General features: G+C 58.9%; 1 protein-coding gene across 1 annotated transcript in view; it reads right to left on the bottom strand.

Annotated features, from left to right (window-relative positions):
- The window catches only part of mapk7 (mitogen-activated protein kinase 7), a 44,531-nt gene extending 26,798 nt beyond the window's left edge, over positions 1-17,733 (bottom strand). Inside the window, exons 1-2 of the mRNA XM_041182141.1 lie at positions 17,624-17,733; positions 2,666-2,875 (exon numbers count right to left, since the gene is read on the bottom strand). Of these exons, the coding sequence (XP_041038075.1) occupies positions 2,666-2,875; positions 17,624-17,642 (229 nt within the window). The 5' untranslated portion in view covers positions 17,643-17,733. The remainder of the gene's footprint in view (positions 1-2,665; positions 2,876-17,623) is intronic.
- Positions 17,734-18,688: the final 955 nt, after the last annotated feature.

The raw sequence follows: 18,688 nt of genomic DNA, 5'->3' as shown, positions 1-18,688 counted from the left end.
GCACGGGGGGAAGAGAGAGTGGGGGGGCACGGGGGGAAGAGAGAGAGAGAGAAGTGGGGGGGCACGGGGGGAAGAGAGAGAGTGGGGGGGGCACGGGGGGAAGAGAGAGAGAGAGAAGTGGGGGGGCACGGGGGGAAGAGAGAGAGAGAGAAGTGGGGGGGCACGGGGGGAAGAGAGAGAGAGAGAAGTGGGGGGCACGGGGGGGAAGAGAGCGAGTGGGGGGCACGGGGGGAAGAGAGCGAGTGGGGGGGCACGAAGGGAAGAGAGAGAGAGAGAAGTGGGGGGCACGGGGGGGAAGAGAGCGAGTGGGGGGCACGGGGGAAGAGAGCGAGTGGGGGGGCACGGGGGGAAGAGAGCGAGAGAGAAGTGGGGGGCACGGGGGGAAGAGAGCGAGTGGGGGGCACGGGGGGAAGAGAGCGAGTGGGGGCACGGGGGGAGAGAGCGAGTGGGGGCACGGGGAAGAGAGCGAGTGGGGGGCACGGGGGGAAGAGAGCGAGTGGGGGGCACGGGGGGAAGAGAGCGAGTGGGGGGGCACGGGGGGAAGAGAGCGAGTGGGGGGGGCACGGGGGGAAGAGAGCGAGTGGGGGGGCACGGGGGGAAGAGAGAGAGAGAGAAGTGGGGGGCACGGGGGGAAGAGAGCGAGTGGGGGGCACGGGGGGAAGAGAGCGAGTGGGGGGCACGGGGGGAAGAGAGCGAGTGGGGGGGCACGGGGGGAAGAGAGAGAGAGAGAAGTGGGGGGCACGGGGGGGAAGAGAGCGAGTGGGGGGCACGGGGGGAAGAGAGCGAGTGGGGGGGCACGGGGGGAAGAGAGAGAGAGAGAAGTGGGGGGCACGGGGGGAAGAGAGCGAGTGGGGGGCACGGGGGGAAGAGAGCGAGTGGGGGGCACGGGGGGAAGAGAGCGAGTGGGGGGGCACGGGGGGAAGAGAGAGAGAGAGAAGTGGGGGGCACGGGGGGAAGAGAGCGAGTGGGGGGCACGGGGGGAAGAGAGCGAGTGGGGGGGCACGGGGGGAAGAGAGCGAGAGAGAAGTGGGGCGGCACGGGGGGAAGAGAGAGAGTGGGGGGGCACGGGGGAAGAGAGTGGGGGTCACGGGGAGAAGAGAGAGAGTAGGGGGGGAACGGGGGGAAGAGAGAGTTGGGGGGAAGGGGGGAAGAGAGAGAGTGGAGCGGACGGGGGTCGAAAGAGATAAAGAATGAGTGCGGATGGATGGACGGAGAGAGTGGGGTGGGGGCGAGAGAGAGAGAGAATGGGAGGATGTGTCAAGGGAAAGAGAGAGTCAGGGATGGGGCGAGAGAGAGGGGGTGTATGGGAACAGGGAAGGGGCCGTTGGGTTGAGTAAGTCAGAGGGAGAGAGAGAGAGAGGGGTGGATGGACAGAGAGGGGGTCAGGGGGGAGAGAGAGAGAGAGAGAGAGGGGATGGATGGAGAGGGGGACGGGGAGAGAGAGAGAGAGAGAGAGAGAGAGAGAGAGAGAGAGAGAGAGAGGGTAGATGGACGGAGAGGGGGACAGGGGAGAGAGTGAGAGAGAGAGAGAGAGGGGGTAGATGGACGGAGATGGGGACGGGGAGAAAGAGAGAGAGAGAGAGAGAGAGAGAGGGGTGGATAGACGGAGACGGGGCAGGGGAGAGAGAGAGAGAGGGGTGGATGGATGGAGAGGGGGACAGGGGAGAGAGAGAGAGAGAGAGAGAGAGAGAGAGAGAGAGAGAGGGGTTGTGTGGATGGATGGAGAGGGGGACAGGGGAGAGAGAGAGTGAGAGGGGGTTGATGGACGGAGAGGGGAACAGGGGAGAGAGAGAGAGAGAGGTGGATGGACGGAGATGCGGACAGGGGAGGGAGAGAGAGAGAGAGAGAGATCTAGAGGGGTGGATGGACGGAGATGGGGACAGGGGAGAGAGAGAGAGAGAGAGAGAGAGAGAGAGAGGTGACAAAAACAAAAACAGAATTACCTGGAAAAACTCAGCAGGTCTGGCAGCATCGTCGAAGGGTCATGAGGACTCGAAACATCAACTCTTTTCTTCTCCGCCGATGCTGCCGGACCTGCTGAGTTTTTGCAGGAAATTCTGTTTTTGTTTTTGTTTTGGATTTCCAGCATCCGCAGTTTTTTTGCTTTTATCTCTGAGAGAGAGAGGTGGATGGACGGAGATGGGGACAGGGAAGAGAGAGAGAGAGGTGGATGGACAGAGATGGGGACAGGGAAGAGAGAGAGAGAGAGAGGTGGATGGACGGAGATGGGGACAGGGAAGAGAGAGAGAGAGAGAGGTGGATGGACGGAGATGGGGACAGGGAAGAGAGAGAGAGAGGTGGATGGACGGAGATGGGGACGGGGAGAGAGAGAGAGAGAGAGAGAGAGAGAGAGAGAGAGGGGTGGATGGACAGAGATGGGGACAGGGGAGAGAGAGAGAGGTGGGAATGGAGGAGGGAGAGAGAGAGCGGACGGAGAGAGAGCGGGATGGACAGAGGAGTGGAGAGGGCTGGGTGGTAGGCAGTGAGAGCTGGACGAAGTGTGTTTCCCCCCACACCTTGGTCTCCATGTTAATATATCCAGGCGTGCGCCTCCACCCCTGCCCATCAAACCCTCCCACCACCGCCCATCAAACCCTCCCACCCCTGCCCATCAAACCCTCCCACCTTGGCCCATCAAACCCTCCCACCTTGGCCCAGCGCCCACCTGTATGTCTTTGGCGAGCAGATGACACCACACCGTAGGCGCCGGTGCCAATGGTCTCGATGATTTCGTACTCGTCACCCACATCGAAGGTCACGTCCATCGAGCGGGCCTTCAGGAAGGCCAGGTTCTTGGCTGTGGCAGCTCGGCTACGAGCAGCCTCCATCTTGGTACGTTCCTCCTCACTGCTATCATCTGCCATTACGACGGTTCCTGAGGAGACAGAGAGGGAGAGAGGGTGTAAGAGTGAGAGAAAAGGAGTCAGTGAGAGGGAAACAGAGAGAGGGAGAGAAGGTACAATAACAAAAGGAGCAGGGTATCTAGCAACAGTGCGGCGCTCCCTCAGTACTGACCCTCCCACAGTACTGACCCTCCGACAGTGCGGCGCTCCCTCAGTACTGAGACTCTGACAGTGCGGCGCTCCCCAGTACTAACCCTCCGACAGTGAGGAACTCCCTCTGCGCCGACCCTCCGACAGTGCGGAACTCCCTCTGCGCCGACCCTCCGACAGTGCCGCGCTCCTTCACTACTGACCCTCCAACAATGTGGCGCTCCCACTGTTCTGACCGTCCGACAGTGAGGTGCTCCCTCAGTACTGACCCTCTGACAGTGAGGTGCTCCCTCAGTAAAGACCCTCCGACAGTGCGGCGCTACCTCAGCACTGACCCTCCGACAGTTCGGCGCTCCCTCAGTACTGACCCTCCGACAGTGCGGCTCTCCCTCAGTAGTGACCCTCCGACAGTGAGGTGCTCCCTCAGTAGTGACCCTCCGACAGTGCGGCTCTCCCTCAGTACTGGCCCTCCGACAGTGAGGTGCTCCCTCAGTACTGACCCTCCGACAGTGAGGTGCTCCCTCAGTACTGACCCTCCGACAGTGTGGCGCTCCCTCAGTACTGACCCTCCGAAAGTGCGGCGCTCCCTCAGTACTGACTCTCTGACTGTGCGGGGCGCCCTCCGTACTGACCCTCCGAAAGTGCGGCGCTCCCTCAGTACTGACCCTCCAACAGTGCAGCGCTCCCTCAGTACTGACCCTCCGACAGTGCGGCGCTACCTCAGCACTGACCCTCCGACAGTGCGGCGCTACCTCAGCACTGACCCTCCGACAGTGCGGCGCTACCTCAGCACTGACCCTCCGACAGTGCGGCTTGCCCTCAGTACTGACCCTCCGACAGTGCGGCGTTCCCTCAGTACTGACCCTTCGACAGTGCGGCGCTCCCTCAGTACTGACCCACCGAAAGTGCGGCACACCCTCAGTACTGACCCTCTGACAGTGCGGCGCTCCCTCAGTACTGACCCCCCGACATTGCGGCGCTCCCACAGCACTGACCCCTGACAGTGCGGCGCTCCCTCAGCACTGACCCTCCGACAGTGCGGCCCTCCCTCAGCACTGACACTCCGACAGTGCGGCGCTCCCTCAGTACTGACCCTCTGACAGTGCGGCTCTCCCTCAGTACTGACCCTCCGACAGTGCAGCTCTCCCTCACTACTGACCCTCCGACAGCACCGCACTCCCTCAGCACCAACCCTCCAACAGTGTGGCGTGCCCTCAATACTGACCCTCCGACCGTGTGGCGCTCCCTCAGTACTGACCATCCGACAGTGCGGCACTCCCTCAGTACTGACCCTCCGACCCTGCGGCGCTCCCTCAGTACTGACCCTCCGACAGTGCAGCGCTTCCTCAGTACTGACCCTCCGACAGTGAGGTGCTCCCTCAATACTGACCCTCCGACAGTGCGGCGCTCCCTCACTACTGACCCTCTGACAGTGAGGTGCTCCCTCACTACTGACCCTCCGACAGTGCGGCGCTCCCTCACTACTGACCCTCCGACAGTGCGGCGCTCCCTCAGTACTGACCCTCTGACAGCACCGCACTCCCTCAGCACCAACCCTCCGACAGTGCGGCTCTCCCTCAATACTGACCCTCCGACCGTGTGGCGCTCCCTCAGTACTGACCCCCGACAGTGCAGCGCTCCCTCAGAACTGAACCTCCGACAGTGCGGCGCTCCCTCAGCACTGACCCTCCGACAGTGCGGCTCTCCCTCGGTACTGAACCCCTGACAATGCGGCGCTCCCTCAGTACTGACCCTCCAACAGTGCGGAACCTCCTCTGCGCCAACCCTCCGACAGTGCGGAACTCCCTCTGCGCCGACCCTCCGATAGTGCCGCGCTCCTTCACTGCTGACCCTCCAACAATGTGGCGCTCCCTCTGTTCTGACCGTCCGACAGTGAGGTGCTCCCTCAGTACTGACCCTCTGACAGTGAGGTGCTCCCTCAGTAAAGACCCTCCGACAGTGCGGCGCTACCTCAGCACTGACCCTCCGACAGTTCGGCGTTCCCTCAGCACTGACCGTCCGACAGTGCGGCTCTCCCTCGGTACTGAACCCCTGACAATGCGGCGCTCCCTCAGTACTGACCCTCCGACAGTGCCGCGCTCCCTCAGTACTGACCCTCCAACAGTGTGCCACTCCCTCAGTACTGACCCTCTGACAGCACGGCGCTCCCTCAGCACTGACCCTCCGACAGTGAGGTGCTCCCTCAGTAGTGACCCTCCGACAGTGCGGCTCTCCCTCAGTACTGGCCCTCCGACAGTGAGGTGCTCCCTCAGTACTGACCCTCCGACAGTGAGGTGCTCCCTCAGTACTGACCCTCCGACAGTGTGGCGCTCCCTCAGTACTGACCCTCCGAAAGTGCGGCGCTCCCTCAGTACTGACTCTCTGACTGTGCGGGGCGCCCTCCGTACTAACCCTCCGAAAGTGCGGCGCTCCCTCAGTACTGACCCTCCAACAGTGCAGCGCTCCCTCAGTACTGACCATCCGACAGTGCGGCACTCCCTCAGTACTGACCCTCCGACCCTGCGGCGCTCCCTCAGTACTGACCCTCCGACCGTGCGGCACTCCCTCAGTACTGACCCTCCGACCGTGCGGCGCTCCCTCACAACTGACCCACCGAAAGTGCGGCGCACCCTCAGTACTGACCCTCTGACAGTGCGGCGCTCCCTCAGTACTGACCCTCCGACAGTGCAGCGCTTCCTCAGTACTGACCCTCCGACAGTGAGGTGCTCCCTCAATACTGACCCTCCGACAGTGCGGCACTCCCTCACTACTGACCCTCTGACAGCACGGTGCTCCCTCAGCACTGACCCTCCGAAAGTGTGGCACTCCCTCAGTACTGACCCTCCGATAGTGTGGCGCTCCCTCAGCACCGACCCTCCGACAGTGCGGCGCTCCCTCTGTACTGACCCTCCAACAGCGTGGCACTCCCTCAGTACTGACCCTCCGACAGTGCGGCGCTCCCTCAGTACTGACCCTCCGACAGTGCGGCACCCCCTCAGTACTAACCCTCCGACAGCGTGGCATTCCCTCAGTACTGACCGTCCGACAGTGCGGCGCTCCCTCATCACTGACCCTCCGACAGTGTGGCGCTCCCTCAGCACTGACCCTCCGACAGTGCGGCTCTCCCTCAGTACTGACACTCCGACAGTGCGGCGCTCCCTCAGTACTGACCCTCTGACAGTGCGGCTCTCCCTCAGTACTGACCCTCCGACAGCACCGCACTCCCTCAGCACCAACCCTCCGACAGTGTGGCGTGCCCTCAATACTGACCCTCCGACCGTGTGGCGCTCCCTCAGTACTGACCATCCGACAGTGCGGCGCTCCCTCAGTACTGACCCTCCGACCCTGCGGCGCTCCCTCAGTACTGACCCTCCGACCGTGCGGCACTCCCTCAGTACTGACCCTCCGACAGTGCAGCGCTCCCTCACAACTGACCCACCGAAAGTGCGGCGCACCCTCAGTACTGACCCTCTGACAGTGCGGCGCTCCCTCAGTACTGACCCTCCGACAGTGCAGCGCTTCCTCAGTACTGACCCTCCGACAGTGAGGTGCTCCCTCAATACTGACCCTACGACAGTGCAGCGTTCCCTCACTACTGACCCTCCGACAGTGCAGCTCTTCCGCAGTACTGACCCTCCGACAGTGCGGCACCCCCTCAGTACTGACCCTCCGACAGTGCGGCTCTCCCTCAGTACTGACCCTCTGACAGTGCAGCGCTCCCTCAGAACTGAACCTCCGACAGTGCTGCACGCCCTCAGTACTGACCCTCCGACAGTACGGCTCTCCCTCAGTACTAACACCCCGACAGTGCGGCGCTCCCTCAGTACTGACCCTCTGACAGTGCGGCTCTCCCTCAGTACTGACCCTCCGACAGTGCAGCTCTCCCTCACTACTGACCCACCGACAGCACCGCACTCTCTCAGCACCAACCCTCCGACAGTGTGGCTCTCCCTCAATACTGACCCTCCGACCGTGTGGCGCTCCCTCAGTACTGACCATGCGACAGTGCGGCACTCCCTCAGTACTGACCCTCCGAACCTGCGGCGCTCCCTCAGTACTGACCCTCCGACCGTGCGGCACTCCCTCAGTACTGACCCTCCGACCGTGCGGCGCTCCCTCAGTACTGACCCTCCGACAGTGCGGCTCTCCCTCAGTACTGACCCTCCGACAGTGAGGTGCTCCCTCAGTACTGACCCTCCGACAGTGCGGCGCTCCCTCAGTACTGGCCCTCCGACAGTGAGGTGCTCCCTCAGTACTGACCCTCCGACAGTGAGGTGCTCCCTCAGTACTGACCCTCCGACAGTGTGGCGCTCCCTCAGTACTGACCCTCCGAAAGTGCAGCGCTCCCTCAGCACTGACCCTCCGACAGTGCGGCTCTCCCTCGGTACTGAACCGGACAATGCGGCGCTCCCTCAGTACTGACCCTCCGACAGTGCCGCGCTCCCTCAGTACTGACCCTCCAACAGTGTGCCACTCCCTCGGTACTGACCCTCTGACAGCACGGCGCTCCCTCAGCACTGACCCTCCGAGAGTGCGGCTCTCCCTCAGTACTGACCCTCCGACAGTGAGGTGCTCCCTCAGTACTGACCCTCCGACAGTGAGGTGCTCCGTCAGTACTGACCCTCCGACAGTGAGGTGCTCCCTCAGTACTGACCCTCCGACAGTGTGGCGCTCCCTCAGTACTGACCCTCCGAAAGTGCGGCGCTCCCTCAGTACTGACTCTCTGACTGTGCGGGGCGCCCTCCGTACTGACCCTCCGAAAGTGCGGCGCTCCCTCAGTACTGACCCTCCAACAGTGCAGCGCTCCCTCAGTACTGACCATCCGACAGTGCGGCACTCCCTCAGTACTGACCCTCCGACCCTGCGGCGCTCCCTCAGTACTGACCCTCCGACAGTGCGGCGCTCCCTCACAACTGACCCACCGAAAGTGTGGCGCACCCTCAGTACTGACCCTCCGACAGTGAGGTGCTCCCTCAATGCTGACCCTCCGACAGTGCGGCACTCCCTCACTACTGACCCTCTGACAGTGAGGTGCTCCCTCACTACTGACCCTCCGACAGTGCAGCGCTTCCTCAGTACTGACCCTCCGACAGTGAGGTGCTCCCTCAATACTGACCCTCCGACAGTGCGGCGCTCCCTCACTACTGACCCTCTGACAGTGAGGTGCTCCCTCACTACTGACCCTCCGACAGTGCAGCGCTCCCTCAGTACTGACCCTCTGACAGCACCGCACTCCCTCAGCACCAACCCTCCGACAGTGCGGCGCTCCCTCAGTACTGACCCTCTGACAGTGCGGCTCTCCCTCAGTACTGACCCTCCGACAGTGCGGCTCTCCCTCAGTACTGACCCTCCGACAGTGCAGCTCTCCCTCAAAACTGACCCTCCGACAGCACCGCACTCCCTCAGCACCAACCCTCCGACAGTGCGGCTCTCCCTCAATACTGACCCTCCGACCGTGTGGCGCTCCCTCAGTACTGACCCCCGACAGTGCAGCGCTCCCTCAGAACTGAACCTCCGACAGTGCGGCGCTCCCTCAGCACTGACCCTCCGACAGTGCGGCTCTCCCTCGGTACTGAACCCCTGACAATGCGGCGCTCCCTCAGAACTGACCCTCCGAAAGTGCGGCGCTCCCTCAGTATTGACCCTCCGACAGTGTGCCACTCCCTCAGTACTGACCCTCTGACAGCACGGTGCTCCCTCAGCACTGACCCTCCGAAAGTGTGGCACTCCCTCAGTACTGACCCTCCGATAGTGTGGCGCTCCCTCAGCACTGACCCTCCGACAGTGCGGCGCTCCCTCTGTACTGACCCTCCAACAGCGTGCACTCCCTCAGTACTGACCCTCCGACAGTGCGGCGCTCCCTCAGTACTGACCCTCCGACAGTGCGGCACCCCCTCAGTACTAACCCTCCGACAGCGTGGCATTCCCTCAGTACTGACCGTCCGACAGTGCGGCGCTCCCTCATCACTGACCCTCCGACAGTGTGGCGCTCCCTCAGCACTGACCCTCCGACAGTGCGGCTCTCCCTCAGTACTGACACTCCGACAGTGCGGCTCTCCCTCAGTACTGACCCTCCGACAGTGCAGCTCTCCCTCACTACTGACCCTCCGACAGCACCGCACTCCCTCAGCACCAACCCTCTGACAGTGTGGCGTGCCCTCAATACTGACCCTCCGACCGTGTGGCGCTCCCTCAGTACTGACCATCCGACAGTGCGGCACTCCCTCAGTACTGACCCTCCGACCCTGCGGCGCTCCCTCACAACTGACCCACCGAAAGTGCGGCGCACCCTCAGTACTGACCCTCTGACAGTGCGGCGCTCCCTCAGTACTGACCCTCCGACAGTGCAGCGCTTCCTCAGTACTGACCCTCCGACAGTGAGGTGCTCCCTCAATACTGACCCTCCGACAGTGCGGCGTTCCCTCACTACTGACCCTCCGACAGTGCAGCTCTCCCTCAGTACTGACCCTCCGACAGTGCGGCACCCCCTCAGTACTGACCCTCCGACAGTGCGGCTCTCCCTCAGTACTGACCCTCTGACAGTGCAGCGCTCCCTCAGAACTGAACCTCCGACAGTGCTGCACGCCCTCAGTACTGACCCTCCGACAGTACGGCTCTCCCTCAGTACTGACACTCCGACAGTGCGGCGCTCCCTCAGTACTGACCCTCTGACAGTGCGGCTCTCCCTCAGTACTGACCCTCCGACAGTGCAGCTCTCCCTCACTACTGACCCTCCGACAGCACCGCACTCTCTCAGCACCAACCCTCCGACAGTGTGGCTCTCCCTCAATACTGACCCTCCGACCGTGTGGCGCTCCCTCAGTACTGACCATGCGACAGTGCGACACTCCCTCAGTACTGACCCTCCAACCCTGCGGCGCTCCCTCAGTACTGACCCTCCGAACGTGCGGCACTCCCTCAGTACTGACCCTCCGACAGTGCGGCTCTCCCTCAGTACTGACCCTCCGGCAGTGCGGCACCCCCTCAGTACTGACCCTCCGACAGTGCGGCTCTCCCTCAGTACTGACCCTCTGACAGTGCAGCGCTCCCTCAGAACTGAACCTCCGACAGTGCAGCGCTCCCTCAGCACTGACCCTCCGACAGTGCGGCTCTCCCTCGGTACTGAACCCCTGACAATGCGGCGCTCCCTCAGTACTGACCCTCCGACAGTGCCGCGCTCCCTCAGTACTGACCCTCCAACAGTGTGCCACTCCCTCAGTACTGACCCTCCAACAGTGTGCCACTCCCTCAGCACTGACCCTCTGACAGCACGGCGCTCCCTCAGCACTGACCCTCCGAAAGTGTGGCACTCCCTCAGTACTGACCCTCCGATCGTGTGGCGCTCCCTCAGCACTGACCCTCCGATAGTGTGGCGCTCCCTCAGTACTGACCATCCGACAGTGCGGCGCTCCCTCAGCACTGACCCTCCGATAGTGTGGCGCTCCCTCAGCACTGACCCTCTGACAGTGCGGCGCTCCCACAGCACTGACCCTCCGATAGTGTGGCGCTCCCTCAGTACTGACACTCCGACAGTGCGGCGCTCCCTCTGTACTGACCCTCCGAAAGCGTGGCACTCCCTCGGTACTGACCCTCCGACAGCGTGGCACTCCCTCAGTACTGACCCTCCAACAGCGTGGCACTCCCTCAGTACTGACCCTCCGACAATGCGGCGCTCCCTCAGTACTGACCCTCCGACAGTGCGGTACCCCCTCAGTACTAACCCTCCGACAGCGTGGCATTCCCTCAGTACTGACCGTCCGACAGTGCGGCGCTCCCTCATCACTGACCCTCCGACAGTGCGGCGCTCCCTCAGTACTGACCCTCCAACAGTGCAGCTCTCCCTCAGTACTGACCCTCCGACAGTGCGGCTCTCCCTCAGCACTGACCCTCCGACAGTGCGGCTCTCTCTCAGCACTGACCCTCCGACAGTGCGGCGCTCCCTCAGCACTGACCCCTGACAGTGCGGCGCTCCCTCAGCACTGACCCTCCGACAGTGCGGCCCTCCCTCAGCACTGACCATCCGACAGTGTGGTGCTCCCACAGTACTCCCCCTCCGACAGTGCAGCGCTCCCTCAGCACTGACCCTCCGACAGTGCTGCACGCCCTCAGTGTTGACCCTCCGACAGTGCGGCTCTTCCTCAGTACTGACACTCCGACAGTGCGGCGCTCCCTCAGTACTGACCCTCTGACAGTGCGGCTCTCCCTCAGTACTGACCCTCTGACAGTGCAGCTCTCCCTCAGTACTGACACTCCGACAGCACCGCACTCCCTCAGCACCAACCCTCCGACAGTGTGGCTCTCCCTCAATACTGACCCTCCGACCGTGTGGCGCTCCCTCAGTACTGACCATCCGACAGTGCGGCACTCCCTCAGTACTGACCCTCCGACCCTGCGGCGCTCCCTCAGTACTGACCCTCCGACCTTGTGGCACTCCCTCAGTACTGACCCTCCGACCGTGGGGCGCTCCCTAAGCACTGACCCTCCAACAGCACGGCGCTACCTCAGTACTGACCCTCCAACAGCGCGGCGCTCCCTCAGTGCTGACCCTCTGGACATGTCGTCTACTCCACCCAAGTTGATCTGACGGGAGTTTCGCCGGAATTTGTTCGACGGTGATGCCTCGCTGAGGCGCAGACATACCAGAGAAAAAGCCGTGACCAGCAGGAGATGATCAAGATGAGCAAACGCAACTGTGGGCCGGGAAAGGGGAAATTACGATGGGGAGTGAGGAAATGGCAGAGATGTTGTCGAGTCTTTTCCTCCTGCACGCATCAGGACAATCGCAAGAATACCAATGTCAGGGGAAACAACTACCTTGTGAGGAGAGAGTGCTGATTTGTTGGCAAGTGGACTCTGATTGGTGTGGGCATTGCTATGGAGAATGCACCAGTTAATGGTGACAGACAGTTAACTGCCAAGCATTGTTTGAAATTTAAACCAGGCAGCTCGATTCTGCTTGGTTTAGGCATTGCCCTGAGGAATGAACCAGCGAATGGCTGTCACTTATATTGTTTAAGTGAAACAGGCTCAGCGTGTGTACACGTTCTTTCTGTCTGCAAAGAACAGGGCCTCGTGCATTAATATATGTAGCTTCCAGTACGGCCGAAAGCGCCAACCTGTGAGGCCGACTGACAATCTTGCATTGGCGGTCAGCGTACTTTTTGGCACACTGAGGATTATTCAGCAAATGCTGTCCAATCTCAGAGTCAGCTCGCTCTACCATAGGAGACATCGATAACACTCCGGAAGCAACAGGGAAACCCAGATTGGGGAACTGCGGGAGTTCAGAATAAGCAATTGGGGGCTGAGTGGTGACAAGACCCATGGGCCCGATCACCTGCACCGTGGAGTTTTGAAAGGGGCAGTTTGCAGAGGAAATTCACCTAGCTAGAAGCAGTGGCTTCGAACTTCCAGGATTTTCTCGATACGAGAACAAGGGTTGAAAGAAAACAAACGTCACCCCATAGTTTTAAAAAGGAGGGGGAGGGAAAACGGGGGACGTAACTATCAGGATGGATAAGGGGGAACCAGTAGATGTGGTGCCCTTAGATCTTTGAAAAGCATTTGATGAGGTGCCACGAGACTATGACATAAAATGGGAGGTCATGTATTAGCATGGATTGAGGGTCGGTTAACGGGCAGCAAATAAGGGAAGGAATAAAGGGGGCATTTTCAAGTTGGCGGGCTTTAGCTTGTGGGGTATCACAAGGATCGGTGCTGGGGCCTCAGCTTCTTAAATCTCTACAAATTACTCGGGCGAATAGACGCTGAGAAGGGAGGGGCATCGTCACATCTTTCTGACTTGCCATCGCCAGGACAAACACGAGAATGCCAAATTTCAAAGGCTCACCGGAACCTGCACAACGGGAGAAAAGAGCAGGCTGATTGGCCGAGGCGTTGGCCACGGAGAGGGCAACCGCCAGCTCTCGGCTCCCCCAGCTCCCAGTCAAAATTCAAAAATTTGGCCTGCGCAGCTTTCTTTCGTTTGCAGAGGGTGGGTCCCTGAATTCTGAATGTACATCGCTTCGAGCACGTATAAATGAGCTGCGCGACGAGCTCGTCTGATTACCTTAAATTGGTTGTTAGTGTTGCTTTCAGCGCACCCGGCGTTCTTCAGCAAGTGCTGTCCAATCGCGGAATCACATCTCGCAGTCGATGTTTTGTTTTCGGGGGGGGGGGCGGTTTTTGTTTTTCCCTCACGCGAGCGCGGGCTGGCTGAGTACGGACAACCGGACAGACGTGGCTGTTTGGTCCGACTGGCCGATTGTCAGGACGCACGGCCTAGGCGCCCGGCGCCACACCGGCACCGGATTGCATGCCGACGCCATCCAGGTTCGCTGACGACACAGAGTTCAGTGGGGGAGGCCAGCGGGACGGAGTCGGCCGAGAGGCTGCGTCGGCAGGTTGGGCGAGCAGCGGAGAACGTGAGCCGGTGGCGCTGTAAGAGGGAAAGCGCAGGGTTATCCGGGAGGGGTTTGCATCCAGAGAGTTAACGTGAAGGTACGGCGAGCAATCAGAAAGGTAAACGGCCTGTTGGCCTTTACAAACGGGATTGGAGTGTAAAAAGGGAAGCCTCTGTACAATCCTACAGGCGAGTACTCCACACGGATTTGGGTCTCTTTACCCATGAAAGGGCAACCTTGCCCTAGAGGGAGTGGAACGAAGGCTCGCGAGGCTGGCTCTGGAGATGGGAGGGACGAGGAGAGTTGGGTTGATGTACCCCGGAGTTTTAACGAGAGGGTGAATGCAGCGAAGGGTGAGGGGGATAGGTTCTGGCAGGAAGGTGGGGACAGACGCTGGAAATCTGAATTAAACACAGGGAACGCTGGAACATTCCTTGCCGCATCCGCGGAGAGAGAAACAAGGGTTCACGTTTCGAGTCCGTCGGACTCCTCTTCAGAGCGAAAGGGGGGCAGAAACGTGCTGGGTTTTATACTGTTTAGGAGGGGGTGGAGCACGATCGGTGGTCAGGTCCTGTGGGAGCTCAGGACACAAGGCAAAGGGAGCGTCAATGGTGGTGTTAAAGACTAAAGCAAGTGCTGTTAGCGGCATAAGGGTAAGATAGCAGAGCAAGGGTCAGCGCTCTGTGAAAGCACAACCTGGAAACAAGTGACAGGTGGGAGGGGGTTTGGGGAAAGAGGACGACAAAACGTTAAAATAAATGAAACAAAATAGAAAAAATATTTTAAAAAATTAATAAATAAAAAAAATTGGATTTGAAAAGAGGTAAAGATGAAGGAGAGAGAGTTCACGATCTGAAGTTGTTGAACTCAACATTAAGTCCGGAAGGCTGGAAAGTGCCTAGTCGGAAGATGAGGTGCTGTTTCTCCAGTTTGCGTTGAGCTTCACTAGAACAATGGAGCAGGCCAAGGACGGGCACATGGGCACGAGAGCAGGATGGGGCGTTGAAATGGCGAGCGACAGGGAGGTCTAGGTCATGCTTGCCACTTTAACACTGGCGGCGTTCCACAAAGCGGTCACCCAGTCTGCGTTTGGTCTCTCCAACGTAGAGGAGATGGCATTGGGAGCAGCAGATGCAGTAAAACGAAGTGAGTGCAGCAGCAGAGGGAGCTGGGGGTATTTGTGAATAAATCATTGAAGGGGGCAGGACAGCTGGAGAGAGCGGTTAATAAAGCAGACAATACCCTGGGCTTTATTAATAGGGGCACTGAGTACAAGAACAAGGAGGTTATGTTAAACTTGTATAAGACACTAGTTCAACCGCAGCTGGAGTATTGTGTCCAGTTCTGGGCTCTGCACTTTAGGCTTTGGAGAGAGTGCAGAGGAGGTTTACGAGAACGATTCCAGGGATGAGGAACTTCAGTGACGTGGACAGATTGGGAAAGTTGGGACTCTCTCCCTTGGAGAAGAGACGGTGGAGATGAGATTTGATCGAGGTGTTCTTAAACACGAGGGGTCTGGGACAGAGCAGATGGGGGAAGGACAGAGAACCAGAGGGACACGGGTTGAAGGCGATGGGTAAAAGGAGCGATGGAGACACGAGGAGAAACTTTTTCACGCAGCGAGCGGTCAGGATCTGGAACGCGCTGCCCGAGCGTGTGGGGGTCAATCGAGGCTTTTGAGAGGGAAACGGGATGATTATTCAAAAGGAAACAATGTGCAGGGTTACGGGGAGAAGGCAGGAGAACGGCACGAAGTGAAATGCTGAGATGAGCAGAAATTTCTTCACCCAGTGGGTTGTGAATCTTTGAAAGTCGCTGAGGTTGTGCTCGGCTGTCGATTGTACTTAAGGCTGAGATGGACAGGTTTCTTGATCTCTAAGGGCTCCAAGGGATGTTCTTGGAGGGTCAGATAGAGGAATCCCCTGCCCTCCTTTGATTTACCTGTGCCTCACTCCACTCGGCTACCAATGACTGGCTAATGCCCATTTAGCCTGCACCATTTAACTCCCAGTGTCCAAAACAAAAACAGAATTACCTGGAAAAACTCAGCAGGTCTGGCAGCATCGGCGGAGAAGAAAAGAGTTGACATTTCGAGTCCTCATGACCCTTCGACAGAACTTGAGTTCGAGTCCAGGAAAGAGCTGAAATATAAGCTGGTTTAAGGTGTGTGTGTGGGGGGCGGAGAGATAGAGAGACAGAGAGGTGGAGGGGGTTGGTGTGGTTGTAGGGACAAACAAGCAGTGATAGAAGCAGATCATCAAAAGATGTCAACCACAATAGTACAATAGAACACATAGGTGTTAAAGTTAAAGTTGGTGATATTATCTAAACGAATGTGCTAATTAAGAATGGATGGTAGGGCACTCAAGGTATAGCTTTAGTGGGTTTTTTTTTTTATTTTTTTTATATAATGGAAATAGGTGGGAAAAGGAAAATCTTTATAATTTATTGGGAAAAAAAAGAGGAAGGGGGAAACAGAAAGGGGGTGGGGATGGGGGGGGGGGGGGGGGGGGGGGGGGGGGGGGGATGGGGGAGGGAGCTCACGACCTAAAGTTGTTGAATTCAATATTCAGTCCGGAAGGCTGTAAAGTCCCTAGTCGGAAGATGAGGTGTTGTTCCTCCAGTTTGCGTTGGGCTTCACTGGAACAATGCAGCAAGCCAAGGACAGACATGTGGGCAAGAGAGCAGGGTGGAGTGTTAAAATGACAAGCGACAGGGAGGTTTGGGTCATTCTTGCGGACAGACCGCAGGTGTTCTGCAAAGCGGTCGCCCAGTTTACGTTTGGTCTCTCCAATGTAGAGGAGACCACATTGGGAGCAACGAATGCAGTAGACTAAGTTGGGGGAAATGCAAGTGAAATGCTGCTTCACTTAGCTTCTATCACTGCTTGTTTGTCCCTACAACCACACCAACCCCCTCCACCTCTCTGTCTCTCTATCTCTCCGCCCCCCACACACACACCTTAAACCAGCTTATATTTCAGCTCTTTCCTGGACTCGAACTCAAGTTCTGTCGAAGGGTCATGAGGACTCGAAACGTCAACTCTTTTCTTCTCCGCCGATGCTGCCAGACCTGCTGAGTTTTTCCAGGTAATTCTGTTTTTGTTTTGGATTTCCAGCATCCGCAGTTTTTTTGTTTTTAACTCCCAGTGTCAGGCTGTTGACCCTTTAACCCCCCCCCCATGATTGGCTAATGCTCCCATTGCCCCCCAATGATTGGCTGATGTTTCTATTGTCCCCAAATGATTGGCTGATGACTCCCTTGTCCCCCCCATGTGATTGGTTGATGGTCCCATTGATTCCCACCCCCCCCCCCCCCCCCCCCCCCCCGGCCCAACAAAGATTGGCTGATGGTCCCATTGTCCCCCGCAATGATTGGCTAATGACCTGTTATTCCACCACCCCCCAATGATTGGCTGATGGTCCCATTATTCCCTCCCAGTGATTGGCTCATGACCCCATTGTTCGTCACCCCCAACCAATGGTTGGCTATTGACACCATTGTACCCCCCCCCCCCCCAACTGATTGGCTAATCACTCTATTATCTCCCCCCTCTATGATTGGCTGATGGTGCCATTGTTCCCCCCACTGATTGCCTGATGACTCTATTATCTCCCCCTCCACCCATGAGTGGCTGATGGTTCCACTGCCACCTCAAAGATTGGCTAATGACTCCATTATCTCTTCCCCCCCAGTGATTGGCTAATGACACCATTGTTTCACCACCCCCCCCCCACCATGAATGGCTAACAACTCTATTATCTCACCCCCCCCCCCCCCCCAATGATTGGCTGATGGTCCCACTGTCCTTCCAATGATGGCTAATGGCTCTATTATCTCCTCCCCCGATGATTGCGTTGATGGTCCCATTGTCCTCCCAATTATTGGCTAACAAATCCACTGTTCCCCCCCACCAGTGATTGGCAAACGACCCCACTGTCCCCCCCAGTGATTGGCTAACGACCCCATTGACCCCAGTGATTGGCTAACGATCCCATTGTCCCCCCAGTGATTGGCTAACGATCCCATTGTCCCCCAGTGATTGGCTAACGATCCCATTGTCCCCCCAGTGATTGGCTAACGATCCCATTGTCCCCCCAGTTATTGGCTCACGACCCCATTGTCCCCCCAGTTATGGCTAACGACCCCATTGTGTCCCCAGTGATTGGCTAATGACGCTATTATCTCCCCCCCCCCACGTCATTGTTTTCCCGCGGCCTCGCTTACCCGTCTCCCGTGGACACATAGAGAGAGAAAGAGGCGGGCCCGCTAGCTTCTTGCTTCCCTCCTTCAGTGCCCCAGCGCCGCTCCCTCCGCCGCCATCATTGTTTGGATAAAGCGGCTCAACTTACCAACCGGCTCCGCCTCCTTCCCGCCCCCAGTCTGACTGACGGCGCCCCCGACCCAATCAAAGCGCTCGGCCGGCCGACGCCGACCTATGAGCTGAGGCAAAGGGGCGGGGCTAGCGGGCTGTTCAACCGCCTGCCTGGCGTCCTGGAGGCTGACCAATGATCGGCGACGCCGCCGCCAGTTCACCCCCCACCCCCAACCAACTTCGTCCGTTATGTAAATGAGCAGGGGCGGGAGCTGGCGATAGCGTTTGAAGGCGGAGCAAGGGGGGGTGTCGACGATCATGATGGACGGGCAGAATATCCAATCGGAAGGCAGGTAACGGAAAATCGGTCCAATGGCCGGCGACACCGCCCCCCGTTCTGGGACGCGCGTGGCAGGACCAGTCCTACTGAGAAACCATCCGACCAATCGCAGGTAGCGAGGCGGTGACGTCAGACAATGGCTGGGCGGTTCTTCTGAAGGGAGCGGGACCTGACGTCAGTCTTTAAGGGAAGGGGCGCCCCCGACTGACAGGCGGATTAGCCAATCGAACGCATGGGAACCCCGACGTCGACCAATGGCCTGTGGGCATTAAATAACGTAGGGCGGGGCCTCGGGTTCCAGCAATGTCCTGAGTTGAACACCTTGGTAACCGAAAAAGCATTATTCATGCAGATTTTTTTAAAACCGATTCTTTATGTTGATTTTCCGGTTCGGGTCAAAATTTAATTCAAAGTTGGAAAATTAAAAAAAATAGATTCGATTTTCAGCTGGCCTGTCCGGCGCGCAGGGTGTTGTGGGGGTTGTAGTATCCTCCGGCGCCATTTTCCTCACGCCAAACTGCGTGGACCACAACGCCCAGAATGCCATTGGCCCCAGTCCAGCGCATGCGTACCGATCCTCCGGGCGGGAAGGGTGCTCAACCACGTGGATGTCAATAATCACGTCACGGGGCTACCA

Source organism: Carcharodon carcharias, assembly GCF_017639515.1.
Source record: "Carcharodon carcharias isolate sCarCar2 chromosome 38 unlocalized genomic scaffold, sCarCar2.pri SUPER_38_unloc_2, whole genome shotgun sequence".
Lineage (NCBI taxonomy): Eukaryota > Metazoa > Chordata > Chondrichthyes > Lamniformes > Lamnidae > Carcharodon > Carcharodon carcharias.
This window is presented reverse-complemented; position numbering and strand designations above follow the sequence as displayed.